This window comes from Oncorhynchus clarkii, chromosome 29 (assembly GCF_045791955.1).
Source record: "Oncorhynchus clarkii lewisi isolate Uvic-CL-2024 chromosome 29, UVic_Ocla_1.0, whole genome shotgun sequence".
In the NCBI taxonomy this organism is placed as follows: domain Eukaryota; kingdom Metazoa; phylum Chordata; class Actinopteri; order Salmoniformes; family Salmonidae; genus Oncorhynchus; species Oncorhynchus clarkii.
In genome coordinates, this window is record NC_092175.1 from 7018333 (window position 1) to 7046108 (window position 27776).

Here is a 27776-nt window from a genome sequence, read left to right on the forward strand (position 1 = left end):
TTACAATACCCCCATCCACAGGGCACGAGTGGTCACTGAATGGTTTGATGAGCATGAAAACGACGTAAAGCATATTCTCAGTCACCAGATCTCAACCCAACTGAACACTTATGGGAGATTCTGGTGTGGTGCCACCATCAACAAAACACAAAATTATAGAATTTCTCGCGGAAGAATGGTGTCACATCCCTTCGATAGAGTTCCAGACAGTTGTAGAATCTATGACAAGGTGCATTGAAGCTGTTCTGGTGGCTCACGGTGGCCCAATTCCCTATTAAAATACTTTATGTTGGTGTTTCCTTTACTTTGGCAGTTACCTGTTTATATATATATACACCACCGTTCAAAAGTTTGGGGTCACTTAGAAATGTCCTAGTTTTTGAAAGAAAAGCACATTTTTTGTCCATTAAAATAACATCAAATTGATCGGAAATACAGTGTATTGATGGTGCAGCTAGAATCTTTTGAGGATCTGAGGACCCATGCCAAATCTTTTCAGTCTCCTGAGGGGGAATAGGTTTTCTCATGCCCACTTCACGACTGTCATGGTACACCAAGGAACTTGAATCTCTCAACCTGCTCCACTGCAGCCCCGTCGATGAGAATGGGGGCATGCCCGTTCATCTTTTTCCTGTAGTCCACAATCATCTCCTTTGTCTTGATCCCATTGAGGGAGAGGTTTTTGTCCTGGCACCACACAGCCATGTCTCTGACCTCCTCCCTATAGGCTGTCTCGTTGTTGTCGGTGATCAGGCCTACCACTGTTGTGTCATCGGCAAATTTAATCGTGTTGGAGTCGTGCCTGGCCGTACCGTCATGAGTGAACAGGGAGCACAGGAGGGTGCTGAGCATGCACCCCTGAAGGGCCCCTGTATTGAGGATCAGCGTGGCGGATGTGTTGTTACCTACCCTTACCACCTGGGGGCGGCCCGTCTGGAAGTCCAGGATCCAGTTGCAGAGGGGGGTGTTTAGTCCCAGGGTCCTTAGCTTATTGATGAGCTTTGAGGGCAATATGGTGTTGAACGCTGAGCTGTAGTCAATGAATAGCATTCTCACATAGGTGTTCCTTTTGTCCAGGTGGAAAGGGCAGTGTGGAGTGCAATAGAGACTGCATCATCTGTGAATCTGTTGGGGCGGTATGCAAATTGGAGTGGGTCTAGGGTTTCTGGGATAATGGTATTGATGTGAGCCATGACCAGCCTTTCAAAGCACTTCATGGTTACAGACGTGAGTGCTAGGGGTCAGTAGTCATTTAGGCAGGTTACCTTAGTGGTCTTGGGCACACTATGGTGGTCTGCTTTAAACATGTTGGTATTACACTCGGGCAGGGAGAGGTTGAAAATGTCAGTGAAGACACTTGCTAGTTGGTCAGCGCATGCTCGCAGTACACACCCTGGTAATCTGTCTAGCCCTGCGGCCTTGTGAATGTTGACCTGTCTAAAGGTATTACTCACATCAGCAGCGGAGAGCGTGATTACACAGTCTTCCGGTACAGCTGGTGCTCTCATGCACGTTTCAGTGTTATTTGCCTCAAAGCTAGCATAGAAGTAGTTTAGCTCGTCCGGTAGGCTCATGTCACTTGGCTGTGCTTCTCTTTGTAGCTCTCGGCTGTGCTTCCCTTTTTAGTCTGTAACGGTTTGGAGGCCCTGCCACATCCGACGAGCGTCAGACCCGGTGTAGTACGACTCGATTTTAGTCCTATATTGACGCTTTGCCTGTTTGATGGTTCGTCAGAGGACATAGCGGGATTTCTTATAAGCTTCCGGGTTAGAGTTCCACTCCTTGAAAGCGGCAACTCAAGCCTTTAGCTCAGTGCGATGCTGCCGGTAATGCATGGCTTCTGGTTGGGGAATGTACTGTGGGGACGATGTCATCGATGCACTTATTGGTGAAGCCAATGACAGATGTGGTGTACTCCTCAATGCCATTGGAGGAATCCCGTAACGTATTCCAGTCTGTGATAGAAAAACAGTCCTGTAGCTTAGCATCTGTTTCATCTGACAGCTTTTTTTTATTGATCTAGTCACTGGTGCTTCCTGCTTTCATTTTTGCTTGTAAGCAGGAATCAGGAGGATAGAATTATGGTCAGATTTGCCAAATGGAGGGCGAGGGAGAGCTTTGTATGCATCTCTGTGTGTGAGGATTATAGGTGCTCCAGAGTTCTTTCCCCTCTGGTAGCACATTTAACATGCTGATAGAAATTTGGTAAAACTGATTTAAGTTTCCCTGCATTAAAGTCCCCGGCTACTAGATGCGCCGCCTCTGGGTGAGTGTTTTCTTGTTTGCTTATGGTGGAATATGGTGGAACATTCATATGGAATATGAATGTGCTGTAACTGAAATAAGGCCATGCTCATAAAAAAATACAAAAATGTCTTCCCTCATCTTAAACAGCACCGACCACCACTGCTACACAGACCTGTATGAAGAGGCGGGAGGCAGCAAGGAAGGAGTGAAGGATGAAGACACAGAGACTATGACCGCTGAGTGGTCTTTCCACAGCAGACACTCGGACTGGAAGGCCAGTGGGTACCTGGAGAAGTTTGTCCTGAAGGATGAGACTCCCGTGGTGGAGCTGGAAGGGTAACCAGTCGTAGAGGAAGGCTTCAGAACTTGGGCCCAGGAATCATATATGCTGGACAGCTTTTTCTCACACACTGAGTCTGAGCATGACATGACAGATTTCTTCCTGACGAGCGCCAGGTTCTCTCCATCCGATGATCGGTACATTCCATCACTGGATAAAGAAAATAACCATGCAGAACCTGTGTTGAGGATCAGCATGTCAAGACGACAACGTTTTAGAGACAGTGCAGGAAGCGCCTCAGCCTCAAGTGGTGGAAGAAGGGAAAACCACGGAATTGGGAGCGAGACACAGGGCATCGTCACAGATATAAATGAGCGTCCACTGTCTGACCCAGAGTCTTCCTCTGAGGTGGCTGGTGAGGGGAGTGTCACTGAGCCCCCCACAGACCCAGCCCTCTCACACAAGCATGATGCTCCCACAGAGGAACTACAAACCCTCCTGTTTCCTCTGCGTGACAGTGGAACCCAGCAGATAACCAATCAGGAAGCTCCAAAGCCAGTAGCCCTGTTTAGAAGGATGCCAGTTGCACCTCCCAGGACCTCTCTGAATCTAGCGCCAATGGCTCAAGCCCATACCCCAGTTGAGATCCTGGAGGAGGGAGCAGGGGATGGAGGGAAGGAAGAGAGGGAGGAGGAGAAAGCCAAGGCATCACTAGTTGACGGCTCATCCTCATTTTACCAATCCCAGATTGCACTGCTATCAAGTATAGCTCCTGACCCAACAATTGAAGAAGGGAAAGGAAAGCCATTAGACAATGAACCAGTAAAAGTAGAGAACAAATATACTTAATTGGCTGAGGGAAACACAGAACCACATCAGGCTGAGGATTGTGACAGCCCCAAACCAGATACCGACCCGGTATTGACAGGAGAGGAGACTAAGACGGAACCTGAGAAAGGAGAGACTGAACCAGAGAAAGGATAGACAGAACCAGCTGAGTCAGCTAAGCCAGAGGTTGAACCAGAGAAAGGAGGGGGCAGCAGTGAGGACTGCATCAGCTACAGTACAACAGGAGCTAGCCAGACCTCTCCTCCTGCTACTTCCCTAATGCCTGCCACAGTGACTGAACCAGCCAAAGATAGCAGAAGAGGCATCCTCCTTTAGCCTTGTTCAGTGTCACACCCTGATCTGGTTCACCTGTCCTTGTGATTGTCTCCATCCCTCCAGGTGTCGCTTACTATCCCCGGTGTATATATCCATGTGTTTCCTGTCTCTCTGTGCCAGTTCGTCTTGTTTGCCAAGTCAACCAGCGGTTTTCCTTGCTCCTATTTTTCCCAGTCTCTGTTTGTTTCTAGTCCTCCTCGTTTCGACCCTTGCCTGTCCTGACTCCGAACCCACCTGCCTGACCACTCTGCCTGTTCTGACTACCAGCATGCCTATCCACTTGTACTGTTTTGGATCTGGTTTCTGACCCCTGCCTGTCCTGACCTCGAGACTGCCTATCGTCTGGTTCTGTTTGGACTCTGACCTGGTTTATAAACTCTCGCCTGGCCTGACCTCGAGACTGCCTATCGTCTGGTTCTGTTTTGACTCTGACCTGGTTTATAAACTCTCGCCTGGCCTGACCTCGAGACTGCCTATCGTCTGGTTCTGTTTTGACTCTGACCTGGTTTATAAACTCTCGCCTGGCCTGACCTCGAGACTGCCTATCGTCTGGTTCTGTTTTGACTCTGACCTGGTTTATAAACTCTCGCCTGGCCTGACCTCGAGACTGCCTATCGTCTGGTTCTGTTTGGACTCTGACCTGGTTTATAAACTCTCGCCTGGCCTGACCTCGAGACTGCCTATCGTCTGGTTCTGTTTGGACTCTGACCTGGTTTATAAACTCTCGCCTGGCCTGACCTCGAGACTGCCTATCGTCTGGTTCTGTTTGGACTCTGACCTGGTTTATAAACTCTCGCCTGGCCTGACCTCGAGACTGCCTATCGTCTGGTTCTGTTTGGACTCTGACCTGGTTTATAAACTCTCGCCTGGCCTGACCTCGAGACTGCCTATCGTCTGGTTCTGTTTGGACTCTGACCTGGTTTATAAACTCTCGCCTGGCCTGACCTCGAGACTGCCTATCGTCTGGTTCTGTTTGGACTCTGACCTGGTTTATGAACTCTCGCCTGGCCTGACCTCGAGACTGCCTATCGTCTGGTTCTGTTTGGACTCTGACCTGGTTTATAAACTCTCGCCTGGCCTGACCTCGAGACTGCCTATCGTCTGGTTCTGTTTGGACTCTGACCTGGTTTATGAACTCTCGCCTGGCCTGACCTCGAGACTGCCTATCGTCTGGTTCTGTTTTGACTCTGACCTGGTGTATGAACTCTCGCCTGTCCTGACCTCGAGACTGCCTATCGTCTGGTTCTGTTTGGACTCTGACCTGGTTTATGAACTCTCGCCTGGCCTGACCTCGAGACTGCCTATCGTCTGGTTCTGTTTGGACTCTGACCTGGTGTATGAACTCTCGCCTGGCCTGACCTCGAGACTGCCTATCGTCTGGTTCTGTTTTGACTCTGACCTGGTGTATGAACTCTCGCCTGTCCTGACCTCGAGACTGCCTATCGTCTGGTTCTGTTTGGACTCTGACCTGGTTTATGAACTCTCGCCTGGCCTGACCTCGAGACTGCCTATCGTCTGGTTCTGTTTGGACTCTGACCTGGTTTATGAACTCTCGCCTGGCCTGACCTCGAGACTGCCTATCGTCTGGTTCTGTTTGGACTCTGACCTGGTGTATGAACTCTCGCCTGTCCTGACCTCGAGACTGCCTATCGTCTGGTTCTGTTTGGACTCTGACCTGGTTTATAAACTCTCGCCTGTCCCCGACCCGCCTTTTCCCTTTGTTATAATACATATCGGAGCTCTACCATCTGCCTCCTGTGTCTGCAGTTGGGTCTCGCCTTGTGCCCTTATAGTTTAGGGGGAAAATACAATGTCCTTTTAGTCTTCTTGGCATTATGCCACAGCAATTTGGAATGGAGAGGTCAAATTATGTATTGATGCAAAAATGACAGAATGTCACCTTTTTTTTCTGGATATTGTTATGCATAAGTGTTTGTTTTACATTTGAAATCAATAGCACCTTTCTGGGCCCCTTTTTTTGGCCAGATAAAGCCTACTCCTGGACATACAAGCACTTTCAATGGAGATTCTCCATTGAGCAGTATTTGTTAGGTTATTACCATTTCATCATGTAATGTCTAAGTAAACACCTGACCATTTCTGTGCTGTAAAATAAAGTCAGGTAAATAAGGATCTTTAAGCCTTGAGGCAATTGAGACATATATTGTGTATGTCTGCCGTTCACAGGGTGAATGGGCAAGACAACAAATTGAAGTGCCTTTGATCTGGGTATGGTAGTAGGTGCCAGGCTCGCTGGTTTATGTCAAGAACTGCAACGCTGCTGGGTTTTTCACACTCAATAATTTCCTGTGTGAATCAAGAATGATTCACCACTCAAAGGACATCCAGTGCATTGGAGTCAACATGGGCCAGCATCCCCGTGGCACGTAGAGTCCATTCCCCAACGAATTGAGGCTGTTCTGAGGGCAGCCTTAACCTTCTGCGCATAAGGCCGCCACAGACCCACACCATGATGCCGGGGGGGCCCTTTACAAACAACCTTCCTGAACAGGACCAGGTCCAGGGAGTGTTTCCCTGTGCTCCTGTCACTGTATGTGACTTATTATTTCCTCTTCCTGTCTCCTCCGGGTTCTGTTGAAGCCTCTGCAGGCTCTGTGCTCCTTCCAGCTGCAGCAAGGGGCCCAGGTCCACCACAGCTGCCCTAGATGAGGGACTACTAGGTTGTGTCTGAAAGGAATGGACACCCTGGCCTATCCCTCATGTAGTTCACTACTTTTGACCTGAATGCAATTTCAGTTAATTTCTTCCACTTTTCCCAGATGTTTGTGCAGTACACTGCCATTCAGGCTCCCTCAAGGATTTAAAGCTGCAATATGTAACTTTTTGTGCGATCTTACAAAATGCACATAGAAATGTGAGTTATAGATCTGTCATTTTCATTTAAAGCACGTCCCAGCTGTTCTATGTGTGTTATGTCTATGCTTCCCATTCTTAAGTTTTACTTTCGGTTTTGAACACCAGCTTCAAACAGCTGAAAATACAATATTTGTGGTTATGGAAAATATATTTCATAGCAGTTTAAATGGTACAATGATTCTATACACTATACTTGCTTGTTTTTTCACATAAACTGAAATTAGGCAAACTATTAGAATTTTAACAACCAGGAAATAGACAAGTGATTTCTGCATAGTTCACCTTTAAAATAATTGGATCAGAGTGCATGGTGTGGCTACCATAGAATATATAACTGTTTTATATCTATGCTGGCTACCTCCATATTTCCAATCCAATGTGTGGTTATTTTAAATTATATCTTATTTGTTTTTATACATATGTTGAAATAAATTATGAATAAGAAAAGTGACTGATGTCCTATTTGATTATGTAAAACATTGTGATGGAATGCTGCCTGTGAACTAAAGGACATCTGAACAGTATTTGACATAACGCATCCACTGGCCCAGTTTGCGCACCTGAGAGCCAGCGGGAAAGACTGATGTTTTAACAGAAAAAGGTAGGACATTGCATCGCGCCGCTGGTGTAGTGGTATCATGCAAGATTCCCATTCTTGCGATCCGGGTTCGATTCCCGGGCGGCGCAAGTATTTTGGTACATTTTATCCCAATTTTCTCCTACATTTTGGATGCACATCAAACCAAATGTAAACCATGCCATCTGTGCACAAATATGAGTTTGGTCATTCTGCCAGTGCTTTCAACGAAGCCACGGTGCGCATGCGAAGACGTATATCCGCTCTCTTTCTCCGCCATCTTATGTCGCCTTTCCATTGTTCATTGAAGTTAGCAGGGGTGGCGGAGCTATTTACTGCGCATTAAAACATTTCGGGGATATTGTTCAGTTGACATCAGCAAAATAGGGGGAAGGAGAAAGAATCCAAGGTCATCATAGAATACACACGCGGATTTTTCGCTCAGGGTTCGATCTCACACCTTGTCGGGAAATATGATGGACGACGAACAACCCAAAACCCTGTATGTATGAATAGCGGCAAGCTAACTAGCCGACTGACCGTGTATTCTAAGTATCCATCATGTAGCCGTGCATGTATCAATTGCATTTTCTTAATATGTGGTCCGTAATAGTCATGTCAGTCAGTTCTCCACCCTCCCGTTTTCTAGTTGTGAGCCAGCCGCACTGGCTATCTTAGCTAGTTAACAACATGTCAGACGTGTCCATTTTTTAGACAAAGCAAAGGCTGTATTTTGTTGCGAGCACTGTTGCCACTGCACAATAATTTCGAAAGCCACCTTTTTAAAAATCTCAACATTTATTGATATTGCGATGTTCTTCTTAGCCTATACTACGGGAGTTAACTGTTAATGGTTGTATATTTTGGGAATAGCAGCTATTCGAGAAAGACTAGCATGCTTGCTAACTAACGTTAACTCTTGTCGGCTGCATGCCGGGCCTCTAGTTTCTGTATTATGCGAAGCAATGCCGTTGTCATCAGTCTGATACCTTTCCACACCGGTGGCCATACTCTACAATGTCTGTGAAATCATAACCTACCTGCTAATGTTTGCTAGCTAGCTACAATTTAACTAGCGACACTGCTCGGCGTACACCAGCAATCAGACGTCCGTGTTATGTTGGTTTGCTAACTTAATTAACCAACGTTCCCTAACTTACCGTTCATCATACCGCTACAAATCTGAGATTCAGATTGGGTTTGTCTGCTACCATTTGTATGTCGGTGTTGTTACTACAACACTGCCATGTATGATAGCGAATGCACGTAGCTAGTTAGTTAAGGAACATAATACATGTAATGCAATGTGAAAGCGTGGCCTAGTCTTGTCGGATGCCGAGTTTTAGTTTCGGAGGCTTATAGGCTCCTAACGTTACTATCTCTCAGGAAATTATAACCGTGAATGTTACTGTATTATGTTGCTGTGACAGTCACGTAATTTCAGGTGTGACAATGTTACAAATAATATGTACAGTGGCTGTAAAATAGGGTCGGGTGTTTACTGTTTCCAAACAGCCCAGCTGACTTTACTTCACTGTTGTTTTTCTTCTTTGTATGGCGCATCCCTGTCTTGGTTTCGGTATCACCTCAGATGGCTTCTTCATGTGTCCACTGGTTATACCGTGCCTTGCTTGGGCTGGTATCCATTTTACGTGAACTCCCAATATCCCAAATGGGTATATCCGTTTGAAATCAATAACTTTTTTTTGGGACAACCTCCACTTTGATTTAAACAACACTTTACATACATGTTTGCCCATAGAATACGTTTTCAGAAAGCGGATTTGTTGGACCTGTGTGCCAAAACGTTCAGGAGATAAAGGTGCTCGAAGTTGACATACTATGAGACATCTTTGGAAGCCTGTTCCCACCACCCCCCAAAAAAGGTAGTAAGTGAAGTAAGGTAGTAAGTCTATCGAATGAATGTTTTAGTGCAATGTGCCAAATGCCTGTATCGCAAGAAACACTTTTTGTTGTTGAGTGTTCTATGTCTTTTTGGTCTTCGCTCCTCCTGTGCCCGCGTGCACCTTCACACACAGACACCAAGCCCCTCCACCTGTCACTCACAACTAACGACGAAAGATGACGTCTTCCTCTCTGACAACAAGCAACTTAACTTAAACTCGCTATTTGTGTTTGAGATTTGGTCCAACAGAATCAGTTATATGCACACCGAAACACTTAGATACATTATTTTGCTGTAATAGACGAGAATTGAACGTTTATAATGATGCTCTTTTTATGTATTAACTCCCAAAACGTAGAACAGAGCAGACCCTACTAAAAGTAGAGTAACAATGAACATGATTGTGGAAAGTGTATGCTCAGTTCTTTTGCTCGAAGCATTGCAGTACCGTGTACCGCTAGCAGCGTTTTAGCCACAGACTAATGTGCTAGCCGTCTAGTCTGCAATGAGAATAAAAAGACATGTTTATATAAGGAGTTGGGAACTAGTTTTAATTCTGAGAAAGAAGTATCTTCTTATCCAGGTGGGCCACTTGATTTCAACATCTAAACAAAGTGAACAGACTATGTTGTTCAAACAGTTGGAGACGAAGAGAAGGGTGTATTCATAACAGTTCAACCTTGTTAGCAAGCAAACATATCCAAGTTGGCTAGACTTATTTTTATGCCCATTGCAGACTAGACAGCTAGAACATATAAATCAAAGTAGGTTACACTTTTTTTTGGTTACTACATGATTCCATGTGTCATAGTTTCATAGTTTTGATGTCTTCACTATGCTACAATGTAGAAAATAGTAAAACTAAAGAAACCCTTGAATGAGTAGGTGTCCAAACTTTTGACTGGTACTGTAAGACCCTTTGCTATGAGATTCAATTGAGCTCTGGTGCATCCTGTTTCCATTGATCATCCTTGAGCTGTTTCTACAACTTGATTGGAGTCCACCTGTGCTAAATTCAATTGATTGGAGATTATTTGGAATGGCACACCTGTTATATAAGGTTGACAGTGCATGTCAGAGCAAAAACCAAGTCACGAGGTCAAAGTATTGTCCGTAGAGCTCCGAGACAGGATTGTGTTGAGGCACAGATCTGGGGGGAGTGTACCAAAACATTTCTGCAGCACTGAAGGTCCCCAAGAACAGTGGCCTCCTTCATTCTTAATTGGAAGAAGTTTGGAACCACCAAGACTCTTCCTAGAGCTGGCCACCTGGCCAAACTGAGCAGTCGGGGGAGAAAGGCCTTGGTCAGGGAGGTGACCAAGAACCCTAAGGTCACTAACAGAGCTCTAGAGTTCTTCTGTGGAGCCACACCTCCTGTGGAGCCACACAAGGCACATGGAACCCTGCTTGGAGTTTGCCAAAAGGTACCTCAATTCTCTCAGACCATGAGAAACAAGATTCTCTGGTCTGATGTAACCAAGACTGAACTCTTTGGCCTGAATGCCAAGCGTCACATCTGAAACCTGGCACCATCCCTACGGTGAATCGTGGTGGCAGCATCATGCTGTGTGGATTTTTTTTCCACGTCAGGGACTGGGACACCTAGTCAGGATTGAGGCAAAGATGAACGGAGCAAAGAGTGCTCAGGACCTCCGACTGGGTGTGAAGGTTCATCTTCCAACAGGACAACGGCCCTAAGCGCATAGCCAGGACAACACAGGAGTGACTTTGGGACAAGTCTCTGAATGTTCTCGAGTGACCCAGACCTGAACCCGATCGAACATCGCTGGAGAGACCTGAAGCAAAGCTCCCCATCCAATCTGACAGAGCTTGAGATCAGCACAGAAGAATTGGAGAAAATCCTCAAATATAGGTGTGCCAGGCTTGTAGCATCATACCCAAGTAGACTCAATGCAGTAATCGCTGCCAGAGGTGTTTCAAAGTACTGAGCAAAGGGAATACTTACGTAAATGTGATATTTCCGTTTTTTTTAATATAAAGTTAAATATTCTGCATACCAGTTTTTGCTTAGTCATTATGGGGTATTGTGTGTAGATTGAGGGACAAAAACAATTGAATCAATTTTAAAATAAGGCTGGAACATAATGTGGAAAAGGTTGAGGGGTCTGAATACTTTCCGAATGCACTGTTATATGGTGAATTGCCCTTAACTTTGAAAAAAAAAACTAAGCTTTTTAGGCCAGATCATCCAGCTTTAGTAATAAGTCATAATTGAGATACTAAAAGTCATTATGAGATATGCAAGTCTGGATCATGGACATTGAATAGTCTGGGATTCAAACAATAACAACGCATTTCCCTGCTACTTTATTTGGTTAACAGTTGAGGAATGGGGCGGGAGAAACGTAACCGTTCTCAAATACATAGACGCAAAGACCCTGAAATTATAGTTTTAACCCCTTTTTGAAGTTATACAGTGTCCGTTTTTTAAAGGGCAAACTGGGATTGGTACATACATTTTTTGGGACTTTTTAAGTTGTTCATATAGACCTTGAGTGTAACTTAGGGGACTGGGAGCAACAGTCTTACCCCATCAGAACCCAAAATAGTCTTTTTTTTTTTTTTTTTTTTTTTTTTTACAATGTAGTTGTAAACAAATACTGTTTAGCTTCAAAACATGGTTAAAACTATATTTTGATGTCGTGGGTGGTCAGTACTTGCATCCATATGTGAAAGTCCTTGCGTCTCTGTATATGGTTGACTACATTTCTCCTGCCCCGTTCTTAGTGGCGGGGATGTGCTTTGTTGTTTGAATCCCAGATTGCCCCTGCAGGACTGTTCAATGTCCATGATCCAGACTTACTATCTCATGATAATGACTTAGTAACTCATAATTATGACATAGTATCTCAAAACTCCTAGTCATAAAAAAAACAAATGATAATGTGGGTGATGGGAATGGGCTTCCACACATCCATGTCTTCATCACTGGAACGAAACGGTTTAGTTCCGTATCATTTAAACACTTACAAACCAGTTTTTTGATAAAAAATTTAAAAAATGAATAGGAATATATTTTTACACCTTTAACATTTATCTAAAAACATGTAAACCAGGGCTCTATGCTGATGTTTTTTTACAAGATATGTGCATAAGTTGGAAAATGTAGGTGCGCACAAATATTTAGGCACGCAAATGAACAATATTTGAGGTAATGACGCTAGAGTCCTTTGTTTTTCTAGGCACACTGGTGCTCCTAAATTAAAATTCCAGGTCGCACAGCAAAGTAATTAGGCGCATATGCGAGTAAAGCGGTCACACTCTAGAGCACTGTAAACTCCATTTTATTTTTTTTAAACACATTTTATTGGCTACATACACCTGGTTAGCAGATGTTATTGCGAGTGTAGCGAAATGCTTGTGCTTCTAGTTCTGACAGTGCAAGTAACAAGTAATCTAACAATTCCACAACCAATACCTAATACACACAAATCTAAGTAAAGGGATGGAATGAGGAATATGTACATGTATGGCTGGGCCATGATATGCAATGGATGGTATATACAGTATATACATCTGGGATGAGTAGTGCAAGATATGTAAACATCATTATTAAAGTGGCATTAATAAAGTGACTAGTGATCCGTTTGTTAGTGGCCAAATGGATCACTAGTCACTTTAATAATGATGTTTGCATATCTTGCACAATCAGCAAATTCATATTTGTATATGTTGTAGTGTAGCTTAGAGACCATATTTCACATCTGAAATGTTAGTGTTCTTGTGTTGAGACAACATGATCTTGAATACAGTGGGTAATTTCAATCATAGAAATAGAATTCATAGAATGGATCCTTCAGACCACTGCAATTTAGCTGGAACACAATTTAGTTGTTATTGAAATAACTTGTAAGTACTACCACAAAGATGACTGCCGGTCCACCCAAGGTCGAATGGCAACTTAGAATATACATTACCATTTATCTGTGTTCATATGATTTCAATAGGTTTCCTATAGAAGATTGACAGTATAATTTTAAACAGATATTCCGATTTCAAGTCAACATTCTCTGACATGTGGACCTCCAACCATCTTTGTGGTACCATTTTTGAAAGTTGACATTTAAAATTTTGATCAGGGAAAACATGACACCCACCCTGTATTCAAGAGCATGTTCTGTCTCAACCAATGGTGTGCAAATCACAAAAAACATCAATGTAAAATTGGGTCTAAGCTACAAATGTGATATGTGTAAAAATTAGGAGTTTACAAGATTGTAGATACTTGAAGTTAAATTACAATTTCTATGAAACATTATTCCTTCCCTTTACTTAGTTATGTGTGTATTAGGGAGAGGTCGACCGATTTAATCGGAATGGCCGATTTAATTAGGGCCGATTTCAAGTTTTCATAACAATCGGAAATCGGTATTTTGGGGCGCCTTTTTTCTACCTTTATTTAACTAGGCAAGTCAGTTAAGAACACATTCTTATTTTCAATGATGGCCTAGGAACGGTGGGTTAACTGCCTTGTTCAGGGGCAGAACGACAGATTTTCACCTTGTCAGCTCGGGGGATCCAATCTTGCAACCTTACAGTTAACTAGTCCAACGCTCTAACCACCTGCCTCTCATTGCACTCCACAAGGAACCTGCCTGTTATGCGAATGCAGTAAAAGTCAAGGTAAGTTGCTAGCTAGCATTAAACTTATCTTATAAAAAACAATCATAATCACTAGTTATAACTACACATGGTTGATGATATTACTCGTTTATCTAGCGTGTCCTGCATTGCATATAATCAATGCAACGCTGGGGGATGATTTAACAAAAGCGCATTTGCAGAAAAAAAGCACAATCGTTGGACGACTGTACCTAACCATAAACACCAATGCCTTTCTGAAAATCAATACACAGAAGTATATATTTTTAAACCTGCATATTTAGCTAAAAGAAATCCAGGTTAGCAGGCAATATTAACCAGGTGAAATTGTGTCATTTATTTTGCGTTCATTGCACGCAGAGTCAGGGTATATGCAACAGTTTGGGCAGCCTGGCTCATTGCGAACTAATTTGCCAGAATTTTACGTAATTATGACATAACATTGAAGGGTGTACAATGTAACAGGAATATTTAGACTTAGGGATGCCACCCGTTAGATAAAATACCGAACGGTTCCGTATTTCACTGAAATAATAAACGTTTTGTTTTCGAAATTATAGTTTCCGGATTCGATTATATTAATGACCATTAATTAATTAATGTTATTATGTTATAATTAAGTCTATGATTTTTTTTAGAGCAGGTTGACTGAGCGATGGTAGGCAGCAGCAGGCTCGTAAGCATTAATTCAAACAGCACTTTCGTGCGTTTTGCCAGCAGCTCTTCGCAAGCACAGTGCTGTTTATGACTTCAAACCTAATAGCCTAATGGCTGGTGTAACCAATGTGAAATGGCTAGCTAGTTAGCTGGGTGTGCGCGAATAGCATTTCAAACGTCACTCGCTCTGAGACTTGGAGTAGTTATTCCCCTTGCTCTGCAAGGGCCGCGGCTTTTGTGGAGCGATGGGTAACGCGGCTTTGAGTGTGGCTGTTGTCGATGTGTTCCTGGTTCGAGCCCAGGTAGGGGTGAGGAGAGGGATGGAGGCTATACTGTTACAATGGCAACCTTATATATATTTTTTTTTTTCACCTTTATTTAACCAGGTAGGCTAGTTGAGAACAAGTTCTCATTTGCAACTGTGTGAGCTGGGGAGGAGGTGCTCTGCCTCCATGGACTTCACAGTGTCCCAGAACTTTTTGGAGTTGGAGCTACAGGATGCAAATTTCTGCCTGAAGAAGCTGGCCTTAGCTTTCCTGACTGACTGCGTGTATTGGTTCCCGACTTCCCTGAACAGTTGCATATCGCGGGGACTATTCGATGCTATTGCAGTCCGCCACAGGATGTTTTTGTGCTGGTCGAAGGCAGTCAGGTCTGGAGTGAACCAAGGGCTATATCTGTTCTTAGTTTTGCATTTTTTGAACGGAGCATGCTTATCTAAAATGGTGAGGAGGTTTCTTTTAAAGAATGACCAAGCATCCTCAGCTGACGGGATGAGGTCAATGTCCTTCCAGGATACCCGGTCCAGGTCGATTAGAAAGGCCTGCTCACAGAAGTGTTTTAGGGAGCGTTTGACAGTGATGAGGGGTGGTCGTTTGACTGCGGCTCCGTAGCGGATACAGGCAATGAGGCAGTGATTGCTGAGATCCTGATTGAAGACAGCGGAGGTGTATTTGGATGGCCAGTTGGTCAGGATGACGTCTATGAGGGTGCCCTTGTTTACAGATTTAGGGTTGTACCTGGTGGGTTCCTTGATGATTTGTGTGAGATTGAAGGCATCTAGCTTAGATTGTAGGACTGCCGGGGTGTTAAGCATATCCCAGTTTAGGTCACCTAACAGAACAAACTGAAGCTAGATGGGGGGTGACCAATTCACAAATGGTGTCCTGGGCACAGCTGGGAGCTGAGGGGGATCGGTAGCAGGCGGCAACAGTGAGAATTTTTAAAATTAGTAGATCGAACTGTTTGGGTATGGACCTGGAAAGTATGACATTACTTTGCAGGCTATCTCTGCAGTAGAACTGCCAAATGGGGAGGAGTTGCAGTCTATCTTGACGGAAAATGTTATAGTTGGGTATGGAAATCTCAGAATTTTTGGTGGCCTTCCTGAGCCAGGATTCAGACACGGCAAGGACATCAGGGTTAGCAGAGTGTGCTAAAGCAGTGAGTAAAACAAACTTAGGGAGGAGGCTTCTGATGTTGACATGCATGAAACCAAGGCTTTTTCGATCACAGAAGTCAACAAATGAGGGTGCCTGGGGACATGCAGGGCCTGGGTTTACTTCCACATCACCCGCGGTGATAGTGCCTATAAGAACATCCAATTGTCAAAGGTATATGAAATACAAATGGTATGGAGAGAAATAGTCCTATAAATACTATATTAACTACAACCTAAAACTTCTTACCTGGGAATATTGAAGTCTCATGTCAAAAGGAACCACCAACTTTCATATGTTCTCATGTTCTGAGCAAGGAACTCAAACGTTAGCTTTTTTACATGACACATATTGCACTTTCACTTCTCCAGCAGTTTGTTTTTACATTATTTAAACCAAATTGTACATGTTTCATTATTTATTTCAGACTAAATAGATTTTTATTGATGTATTATATTAAGTTAAAATAAGTGTTCATTCAGTATTGTTGTAATTGTCATTATTACAAATAAATAAATAAAAATCGCCCGATTAATCTGCATTGGCTTTTTTGGTCCTCCAATAATCGGTTTCGGCGTTGAAAAATCATAATCGGTCGACCTCTAGTATTAGGGAGTGGTTGTGGAATTGTTAGATATTGCTGCACTGTCGGAACTAGAAGTACAAGCATTTCGCTACACTCGCAATAACATCTGCTAACCAGGTGTATGTGGCCAATAAAATTTGATTTTAAAATAGTTTGACAACCCTGTTAGTAAGCTTTTTAAATGATACTAATCTCAACCGTTTGTTTTCCAGTGATGAAGACATGGATGTTTCACTGTATGGTGGTGAATGCAACATTGTCAACTTTGATCACCTTTATCTCTTGAATATTTTGTCATTCAGATCCCAAAAAGTCACTTTCTGAGCACTTCTACACTCAGCCAATATGTGTGCAAGGTTTGTTCAAAAGGGATGCTGCCAAAAGTAATTGAATTCAAATGGATTTACCCAATGTAAAACTGAATCAGTCAATGCAACCTCTTCCTAATGATTAGCTGTGAGGTAGAATAGTGTGGTTTTAAAGGAACAGTTCATCCCCAAAATAACAAACGATTCCAGACGGTTTCACACCTCAGCAACATTGTGGATGGTGGTGAACCATCCCTTTTTAAATCCAGATCTTCTTAACCACACTTCCTTGTCTATTTATTGTCTGCTAAGTGGAGCATCCATTTCTCTTCTATTTGCTTTGCTGAGCTGAGCCCAGGGTGTCCATGCTGATGTGTTGTCACTGTGCTGCAGGTATGTGGGGAACCTGTCCCGGGATGTGACCGAAGCCCTCATCATGCAGCTGTTCGGCCAGATCGGACCCTGCAAGAGCTGTAAAATGATAGTAGATGTGAGTCAAAAATCAACCTTTCTGTTGTCTGGGAATGAACCTTCTCCAATCAGATTCCCGTATTATTCTGCCCAGAATGTCTTAACGCTGCGCCATGTTCAGTTAGAACAAACCCGGAGAAAATGTAAAATAATTATAATATTAGCATTATGTGACTCGGTGAGGGGATTACCTCCGCTTTAAAAAATAAAAAAAATATCTAGTTTTGTGCCAACCAAAAGTTGACCATGACTAGGGGCTTATTCAGTGGTCTGCAGCACATAGAACATTGCAGAAATGTAATGTGTCGAGCCTATAAGAAAACAAACAATTCCCTGTTGAACATGACGAAGAGGAATGTCTGTCCTATACAATGCTGCTTTATCTGGTACCCCACAGAATGTGCCCCAGGACGGATTATTCCAATAGGACAACAGCGTTGACCAATATTAGCCAGGAGCCTGTTTAAGAACACATTGTACTGCTGTGAGTCTTACCTCTGGGATTGATTCATATTGGGATCCTGTGTCTGTCACTCGAAATAGAAGACGTGTTGTTTGGCCAATCTCTTAATGATGACGAATGTTCACGGATTTGAGTTGCATAGGCTAGCTAGAGCTGCCCATTTACATTGCAAGGAGGGAGACTCAACTAGGCCTTTTTTACAATGGTAGGATGAAATTCCCAGTTCTGACGTTAAAAAGTCCCCGTTCTTGTCCCCCTCCAGACGGCAGGTAATGACCCCTACTGCTTTGTGGAGTTCTACGAACACAGGCACGCTGCCGCGTCACTCGCAGCCATGAACGGTCGTAAAATAATGGGTAAGGTAAGCTATCGTATCTACAGGGTGAGTCGGCTTGGGGAGGGGAGGTTTGGCCAAAAGACAGGAGGAAGGAATTGAAGCCAAGTTTAAATCAGCCCCCATCCCCAGACACTTGACTTGATGCAGGTCTGGAAAGGTCGGATGTGTGCGAGCATTATGGCAGAACGATGAGAAGTGTCTAGGGGTAGCAACTGAGGCCCATTGACTGGGTATCACATTGCATCATGGGTATCGCACTGCGTCATGTTGTCCGTTCAACCCAAACCGTTTACATTAAACCTCAGTAAGTATGACATGAATGGAAAGGGTTTCCTGATTGGTCAATAATACCACAACACCAGAAGAAAGTTTTGTAGGGTACATAGGTTCGGTCTGAATGGGTGGCAACATGTCTTCCAACGATAGGGTACTATGTTCCTCACCCGAAAATCTAGTTTTCTCCATTCTGCTCTGTTTTTTAGATAATACTACATATTCCGTAGATGGCGTCCTATATACATTAGGAACACACTGCAGGCCCCAATCTTGAATTAACGGGGACGTTTGACACGGTGTAATTTGACTGAATTAGATGGTGCCATTTGTTTGGGTTTGAAGCCTGCCGACGTCTGGAAGTAAAACATCTTGTTCCTTTGGCCTGAGGGGAAATGCTGAACGAATGAACGAGGGGGAGGGATTGAATTCAAACACTGTGTGAAACACCTGTTGATAAGATGTTATGGATACCCCCAAAAATGTTTCGTGTTATTTAACTACAAAATGTAGCTTTTGCTAGTGATTTTAATATTCTTTCCGGATTCTGTGCCATTCCCCTGACCCTGCCGTCCTCGATTGGGTGTAGCTAATAGCTTATTCTCATCCTCTGTCCTTACCCTCTGTGGTCGGAGTTCTCGCTCAACCCTGCTGGTAGACAAAGCCTCTGGACGGGTTCACGCTCAGAAGAGAAGACTTGTCATAGCCAATTAGTATCGGCAGCACGTCCCATGACTTTAAACCTGGTTGGGTTGTGTAATCTTTCTAAGTAGTGCCCCCCCCCCCCATTAACCTGTTTCAAATAACACTCCTCTACTTCTACACTGCCAGCCTTTATTATTATTATTATTATTCTTATTCTTATTGTGTACAATGTGTTCTTTTGCAGATTCCTTTGCATAAAGAATCCAGATAATAACTATACTATATCTCTAAAGACACATTCAGTTGAAAATATTTTATCCTCAACAGGTAATGAAGGACCATTTGAGGAGTAATACAAGTTCGTAAAATTCACTTGTTTGTAAGTCCCTTGTTATTTGGACCCTTTTATTTTGTAACTTCCTAGACGTTTTGTTCCAAATTTGATTGATTAGACAGTGAGACTGAATTGTGACAGTCTGAGTGTGAGCAGGCTTTCCCTCTTATCATTGTGTGACTACAACAAGCCCTCTGATCGGCAAACAGATGGACACGTGTGCTGTCCAAGTAAGGCTCGCTTTTCACCCCTCTTTCCGGCTCTCTCTCTTTCTCTCTCTCTCTCTTTCTTTCTCTTTCTTTCTTTTCTTCAGGAGGTCAAAGTGAACTGGGCCACAACCCCTAGCAGCCAGAAGAAAGACACAAGCAGTGAGCATTATCTCCCTTGATACTTTGACACGGCCCATACCCAACTGTGTTTTAAAGGAGTGTAGCGCCTGTATAACGCATGGGGGGGCTAGACTGTGCTTGGTGCATTCAGAGCACATTTATGTTATCCAAGAATATTCCAAGAATTGTTAGCATTGGTGCCTAAAATGAGTTGGCTATATAAAAAAAATAAAAAAACATATGATACATATGATTCTGTGTTCAGATCACTTCCACGTTTTCGTCGGAGACCTCAGTCCTGAAATCACCACGGATGACATCAAAGCTGCCTTTGCCCCCTTTGGGAGGATATCGTGAGTGTTCTCTCTGCTTCTCCTTAACCAAATTATTATCTCGGTTATGCTTATTCAAAACACTACAAAAATTGTGACTGTATTGATTGAACAGAAGAGAACAACAATCTGTAATCACAGCATTCATCTGTCAAATATGTTCTCTACAGATCTTTTTCGCGTATCTCTCAAGAAGCAAATATGCACAACAGAACTTCTTAGAATCCTACTTATCAAGTGCTTTGCAGCCTCCCTGGACAGAAACCCTGTGGCCAGAGGCCATAACTTGCTCTCGTCTTGCCAACCGTAGTATTTCTGTCTGTTCGTAGTGATGCCCGGGTGGTGAAAGACATGGCTACTGGCAAATCTAAAGGCTATGGCTTTGTGTCCTTCTTCAACAAATGGGTGAGTGTCCCCCACCACCCTCGGCCTACTGCTCACTCTTGGGTTTGTGGCTTGTAAGAAATCATTAGCGTCGGCGCGAAGAGTGTGAGCCTCCAATCCTTTGTTGTCGTCCCCCCCCCCCCAGGCAACAGCCATCCATGTTTAGCCAAGCAAATACCACTCTGTAGTTGATTCGCTACGTCGGTGTAGATAAGGTTTAGATTCTAGGTTATACCGTGATTACTACTACCATGCTTTATAAAGTCTGTGGATATTGGAACTGTGTGTGTGTGTGCGTGTAGGATGCAGAGAATGCCATCCAACAGATGGGAGGTCAGTGGTTGGGAGGACGGCAGATCAGGACCAACTGGGCCACCCGGAAGCCCCCGGCGCCCAAAGCCACCTACGAGAGTGAGTTAGACACACACCTCTCACTGCTCCAAAGAATGACTTGCACACACCTGTTGGCATTGAATACAAAAAACAAAGATTGTCCGTCTATTGTCATTCACGTTTTAAAAACATCTTCTATTCCTCCCCAACTTGTGGAGCAGCGAACACAAAGCACCTGTCGTTTGAGGAGGTTGTGAACCAGTCCAGCCCCAGCAACTGTACCGTCTACTGTGGAGGAGTCACTGCAGGGCTTACAGGTATAGAACTACCCCGGGGGTTTCCTTTAGGAAAATGGACAACGTGACCAGAAAGGTTTGCCAAAAGGGGAAAACTATTCGAAAGGGCGCACCTGATGCACGCGGTATGTGACCGAGATGATAATCTCCGTCAGACACTTGGGTGAATCAAAAGATGCAACAAACTAGGATAGGTTGCTAATATGATTAGGATTGTTCATTTGGCTTTTGGACAATGAAAGAAAGTTTATTATAGAACTGGAGAAAATTGGCGAATGAAGAAGTCTTTCATGGGGAGCGCGTGGCAAAAAGGTCTAACTGGGGAGGGGTTTGTGGCGAATGTAGCCTATAGGCATCTCTCTCCAATATGCATGCGCTCTGCTCTAGACTCCACTCAGCTGTTTCCCGCCTATTCTTGTGCATTTGTTTCATGTGAATTGTTTGCCCTTTGTTTCTATTGATCAATTCCCCATTACATTCACTACATGACCAAAAGTATGTGGACACACCTTCAAATTTGTAGCTTCGACTATTTCAGCCACAACTGTTGCTGAGGTGTGTAAAATTGAGCACACCGCCATGCAATCACCATAGACAAACAATGACCAAAGAATGCCTTACTGAAGAGCTCAGTGACTTCGAACGTGGCACCGTCATAGAATGCCACCTTTCCAACAAGTCAGTTTGTCAAATTCCAGCCCTGCTAGAGCTTCCCAGTCAACTGTAAGTGTTGTTGTGAAGTGGAAACGTCGAGAAGCAACCACGGCTCAGCCGCGAAGTGGTAGGCCAGACAAGCTCACAGAACGGGACCGCTGAAGCGCGTAGCGTGTAAAGATCCTCTGTAACACTCACTACCGAGTTGCAGACTGCCTCTAGAAGCAACGTCAGCACAAGAACTGTTCATCAGAAGCTTCGTGAAATGGGTTTCCATGGCCGAGCAGCCGCACACAAGCCTAAGATCGCCAACTGGTATGGAGTAGGTGTGATGGTTTCTAAACCCCCTGCTACTGTGATTTTCAATGTGAAATAATCTACAGTGGATCTACAAACTTCGGCTGGAATGGTGTAATGCTTGCCGCCAACTCTGGAGCAATGACTAGTATCTCTCTTCTCTGCAGTATGACTAGTATCTCTGCTCTCTACAGTATCACTAGTATCTCTGCTCTCTACAGTATCACTAGTATCTCTCCTCTCTACAGTATAACTAGTATCTGTCCTCGCTACAGTATCACTAGTATCTCTCCTCTGCAGTATAACTAGTATCTCTCCTCTACAGTATAACTAGTATCTCTCCTCTACAGTATAACTAGTATCTCTCCTCTCTACAGTATCACTAGTATCTCTCCTCTCTACAGTATCACTAGTATCTCTCCTCTCTACAGTATCACTAGTATCTGTCCTCGCTACAGTATCACTAGTATCTGTCCTCGCTACAGTATCACTAGTATCTCTCCTCTACAGTATAACTAGTATCTGTCCTCTCTACAGTATCACTAGTATCTCTCCTCTCTACAGTATCACTAGTATCTCTCCTCTCTACAGTATCACTAGTATCTCTCCTCTCTACAGTATCACTAGTATCTCTCCTCTCTACAGTATCACTAGTATCTCTCCTCTCTACAGTATCACTAGTATCTCTCCTCGCTACAGTATCACTAGTATCTCTCCTCGCTACAGTATCACTAGTATCTCTCCTCGCTACAGTATCACTAGTATCGCTCCTCTCTACAGTATCACTAGTATCTCTCCTCTCTACAGTATCACTAGTATCTCTCCTCTCTACAGTATAACTAGTATCCTTAGTATCTCTCCTCTCTACAGTATCACTAGTATCTCTCCTCGCTACAGTATCACTAGTATCTCTCCTCTCTACAGTATAACTAGTATCCTTAGTATCTCTCCTCGCTACAGTATCACTAGTATCTCTCCTCGCTACAGTATCACTAGTATCTCTCCTCTCTACAGTATCACTAGTATCTCTCCTCTCTACAGTATAACTAGTATCCTTAGTATCTCTCCTCTCTACAGTATCACTAGTATCTCTCCTCTCTACAGTATAACTAGTATCTCTCCTCGCTACAGTATAACTAGTATCTCTCCTCTCTACAGTATCACTAGTATCTCTCCTCTCTACAGTATCACTAGTATCTCTCCTCGCTACAGTATCACTAGTATCTCTCCTCGCTACAGTATCACTAGTATCTCTCCTCGCTACAGTATCACTAGTATCTCTCCTCTCTACAGTATCACTAGTATCTCTCCTCTCTACAGTATAACTAGTATCCTTAGTATCTCTCCTCTCTACAGTATCACTAGTATCTCTCCTCTACAGTATAACTAGTATCTCTCCTCGCTACAGTATAACTAGTATCTCTCCTCTCTACAGTATCACTAGTATCTCTCCTCTCTACAGTATCACTAGTATCTCTCCTCGCTACAGTATCACTAGTATCTCTCCTCGCTACAGTATCACTGTGATCGTGTTAATATAGGACTGACAGGTATATAACCTTCCTCTATTTCCCCTCCTTAGAACAACTGATGAGGCAGACCTTCACCCCCTTCGGTCAGATCATGGAGATCAGAGTTTTCCCAGACAAAGGCTACTCGTTTGTGAGGTAAGACCACAGACTCAGTGTGTTTTGAGATTTACCCATATTGCAGTTGGACTGCAGTCATTGACTGCTCACTCTGATCCCGTCTCACCCTTGTCCCCCTCGCACGTCTCTACCTGGCTTAGGTTCAACTCCCACGAGGGAGCGGCCCACGCCATAGTGTCAGTGAACGGGACGTCCATAGAGGGTCACGTGGTGAAGTGTTACTGGGGGAAGGAGACAACAGACATGGTCAGCCCCATGCAGCAGGTACAGGTGCCTCAGCTCACACCGCAGGTAACATCTCCCTTTCTCATACAATGTCCATTACTGTCCATTACTGTCTATTACATATCTGTATATTGTAACACGTGTAGGTGTATGTGTATATAATATATACAATTGAAGTTTACATGCACCTTAGCCAAATGCATTTAATCTCAGTTTTTCTACAATTCCTGACATTTAATCCTAGTAAAAATTCCCTGTCTTAGGCCAGTTAGGATCACCACGTTATTTTAAGAATGTGAAATGTCAGAATAATAGTAGTGTTTTTATTTCAGATTGTATTTCTTTCATCACATTCCCAGTGGGTCAGAAGTTTACATACACTCAATTAGTATTTGGTAGCATTGCCTTTAAATTGTTCAACTTGGGTCAAACGTGTGTAGCCTTCTACAAGCTTCCCGCAAAAAGTTTGGTGAATTTTAGCCCATTCCTCCTGACAGAGCTGGTGTAACTGAGTCAGGTTTGTAGGCCTCCTTGCTCGCACACTCTTTTTCATTTCTGCCCACAAATGTTCTATAGTATTGAGGTCAGGGTTTTGTTGTCCTTAAGCCATTTTGCCACAACTTTGGAAGTATGCTTGGGGTCATTGTCCATTTGGAAGACCCATTTGCGACCAAGATTTAACTTCCTGACTGATGTCTTGAGATGTTGCTTCAATATATCCAAATAGTTTTCCTCCCTCATGATGCCATCTATTTTGTGAAGTGCACCAGTCCCCCATGCAGCAAAGCACCCCCACAGCATGATGCTGGCACCCCCATGCTTCACGGATGGGATGGTGTTCTTTGGCTTGCTCTCCCTTTTTCCTCCAAACATAACAATGGTCATTATTGGCTAACAGTTCTATTTTTGTTTCGTCAGACCAAAGGATATTTCTACAAAAAGTACGATCTTTGTCCCCATGTGCAGTTGCAAACTGTAGTCTGGCTTTTTTATGGTGGTTTTGGAGCAGTGGCTTCTTCCTTGCTGAGCGGCCTTTCAGGTTATGTCGATATTGGACTCGTTTTGCTGTGGATATAGATACTTTTGTACCGGTTTCCTACAGCATCTTCCTTTGCTGCTGTTCTGGGATTGATTTGACCTTTTCACACCAAAGTACGTTCATCTCTAGGAGACAGAACGCATCTCCTTCCTGAGCTGTTTGACGGTTACGTGGTTCCATGGTGTTTATACTTGCGTACTATTGTTTGTACAGATGAACGTGGTACCTTCAGGCATTTGGAAATTGCTCCCAAGGATGAAACAGACTTGTGGAGGTCTACAATTTTTATTCTGGGTTCTTGGCTGATTTCTTTTGATTTTCAAATGATGTCAAGCAAAGAGGCACTGAGTTTGATGGTAGGCCTTGAAATATATCCACACGTTCACCTCCAATTGACTCAAATTATGTCAAATGATGTCAATTGGCCTATCAGAAGCTTCTAAAGCCATGACATAATTTTCTGGAATTTTCCAAGCTGTTTAAAGGCACAGTCAACTTAATGTATGTAAACTTCTTAGCCACTGGAATTCTGATAGTGAATTGTAAGTGAAATAATCTGTCTGTAAACAATTGTTGGAAAAATTACTTGTGTCATGCACAAAGTAGATGTTCTAATTGACTTGCCAAAACTATAGTTTGTTAACAAGAAATTTGTGTAGTGGTTGAAGAACGAGTTTTAATGACTCCAACCTAATTGTATGTAAACGTCCGACTTCAACTGTGTGTGAGAGTTCAAAATGGGCCTGCTAAGGGAAACCGATAAACATAGTTGATCTCTAAGCGTTGTCTCCACAGCAGAACAAAATTGGCTTTGCAGCGCAGCCCTACGGCCAGTATGCCCAGTGGTACGGTAATGCCCAGCAGATTGGCCAATACGTGCCCAACGGGTGGCAGGTGCCGACCTACGGAGTCTACGGACAGGCCTGGAACCAGCAGGGCTTCAAGTGAGTACTCATGAACTACCGAAGAGGGGTAAACAAAAACAAGAAAGTATTTGATAGCAGCCCTGATGTCAGGATGAGATGAAGTGACAGTGGCCCTGAAAGAGCAGTCTTGTTGTTGTTGTTGTTCAAGTTTCTTCTCTCCATCCTTCGTCTGACCTCTTGTCTGTGTGCAGTCATTTACAGGCGGGTGCAGGGTGGACGGGCGTTGGAGCGGTCAGTAATGGTGGCGTGGTGGAGCCTGGACAGGGAGTCAACGGGGCGGTGCTGGCCAACCAGTCGGTCATGGGCACCGCTGGCTACCACACCCACTGATCAACGCCGGCCCGGCAGCCCAGCGTCGGCCTCCTACCCTCCCACCACCACCACAGGGATCCTGCACACGGGGCGGACATGTTCCCCATCTTTTACAACACGATTTAAGAACTCTATGGCGGGGAGTGGGGATGCGCGATTCCACCTCTTCCTGTCCAGTTCCCCCAATCCTGGTTTTTACATGTAAGTTTAAAGGAGGCGGAGATGAGGCTTGTGTGTCATCCATCGGAGGTCGGAGCGTTTCCCAGTCCTGGGATATAAGATACATGCATATAGATATATGCACACAAACACACACCCATGTCCACACAGACACACACATACTTTACAAAGGTCTTTGGCCCCGTGTCAGATCGATTGACTCAAGAATCAGAAAGGACTATGCCGTTTTTAATTAAAAAGTACTATTAAATAAATACACGATAAAAAAGAAAACGCGACTCCTTTTGGATTTGCTTTTTCTTGTTGGTTTGTTTAAGAACAATTTCAACTGCTGATATCGTTTAAGAAACGACGCTTTGCCTGTTTTTGTTTCGGGACTGTCATTTTAAAGAAATGTTTATAGCAAGGACACCATGGGATCATGCGAAATGTAAGAACCTTTTTTTTTGTTTCTAATTATTTTTGTTGATCAAATGGATGTCAACTGTGGAATTTTTTTAAATACGATTTTCAATCTCAACTAAAAACCAATTGCAGGGATTACTGCCACTGTTCTTTCTTTACGAGGCAGACATATTGCACAATACTATTCCTCTTAGTTACCTTTTCACACAATTTGATGTTACAAAAATTCTAGGTATTTTGAATTGTTTTGCATTCCACTTTATTTGTCCTTTGTTTTTGACTGGCGGCCGGGGGTAAGGGATCATTAACAGTAGACGTGGGCATATCACTGTCTAATGCTGGTTCAGGACAATGTAAGGACAGTACAACATTTGATTCTTCCAGGGGCCTGTGAGGAGAGAACAGCAAAATGAGCTAGACCGAAAAGTAATGTAGACTTAGTTATTCTATGTATAAAACCTAAATATTGAATTTTTTTTTGCTTTTTTATTTTTCTGATAAAGTAGTAAATAGTTCTAAATAAAAACTTGAACGGATCAGAATTTTGAACTGGTTCCCCCTATGGAGTTGGTTTAATAATACCGTTGGTCGAGGCCTTCTTTTGGGTTAATTTCATTTGAACCAACCTATTATCATAAACGTCTCATAAAGTCCGATTATTTTCCGACCTTGTGTTTTGAGGCGGTGTTTTTTGGGGTTTATGTTGATGCTACAACGTGTTCTTACTTTGTCCCATTAAAATGCTGATGCGTATAAACACTGCTTGTGGGAACTGTTCACATTTCTATCTCGTCACTGTTCTTGTTACTGTATTTAAAACCGCTTGATGTGAGCGTAGTTCAGTCTTGCAATTAAATGTTGTTTTTTGTTTACAATGAGCTTGCTTACGTGTAATGTTCAGATCCAGTGATTTTTTTTAAAAATCGGAACACGTTGTGTTAGTAGCAGAAACTGGAATAATTGAACAGAGCAGGCCTACCTACAGTACAGAACTTTTTGACACAAGCTGTTGAGCATGAATTTATGAACTACGGGTATAAACCAACAAAATACACTGAACAAATATATAAATGCAACAATTTCAAAGATGCTACTGAGTTACAGTTCGTCTAAGAAAACCAGTCAAATTAAGAATGTGTTGGGCCATAATCTATGGATTTCACTTGACTGGGAATACATCTATTGGTCACGGATACCATTTTTTTTTAAAATTTTACGGTAGGGGCGT

General features: G+C 43.4%; 1 protein-coding gene and 1 non-coding gene across 6 annotated transcripts; both read left to right on the forward strand.

Annotated features, from left to right (window-relative positions):
- Nucleotides 1–7184: 7184 nt before the first annotated feature.
- On the forward strand, nt 7185–7255 carry trnag-ccc (transfer RNA glycine (anticodon CCC)). The gene has a single exon. It is a non-coding gene; the product is annotated as a tRNA-Gly (tRNA).
- A 155-nt stretch (nt 7256–7410) lies between these two features.
- Nucleotides 7411–27310, forward strand: LOC139387961 (cytotoxic granule associated RNA binding protein TIA1). 5 transcript variants are annotated; one of them, XM_071134368.1, is made up of 13 exons: nt 7442–7647; nt 13660–13695; nt 17058–17154; nt 17861–17959; nt 19501–19555; nt 19782–19869; nt 20178–20253; nt 20535–20643; nt 20787–20882; nt 23395–23479; nt 23602–23752; nt 25524–25669; nt 25843–27310. In XM_071134368.1, exons 3-13 carry the CDS (start codon nt 17101–17103, stop codon nt 25979–25981), a joined length of 1098 nt encoding a protein of 365 aa, XP_070990469.1. In that variant the 5' UTR covers nt 7442–7647; nt 13660–13695; nt 17058–17100; the 3' UTR covers nt 25982–27310. The 5 variants fall into 5 exon arrangements, with proteins under 5 accessions (XP_070990466.1, XP_070990467.1, XP_070990470.1 ...); XM_071134367.1 differs by having other exon boundaries at nt 7444–7647; nt 25521–25669; XM_071134365.1 differs by lacking the exon at nt 13660–13695 and having other exon boundaries at nt 7411–7647; nt 25521–25669.
- Nucleotides 27311–27776: the final 466 nt, after the last annotated feature.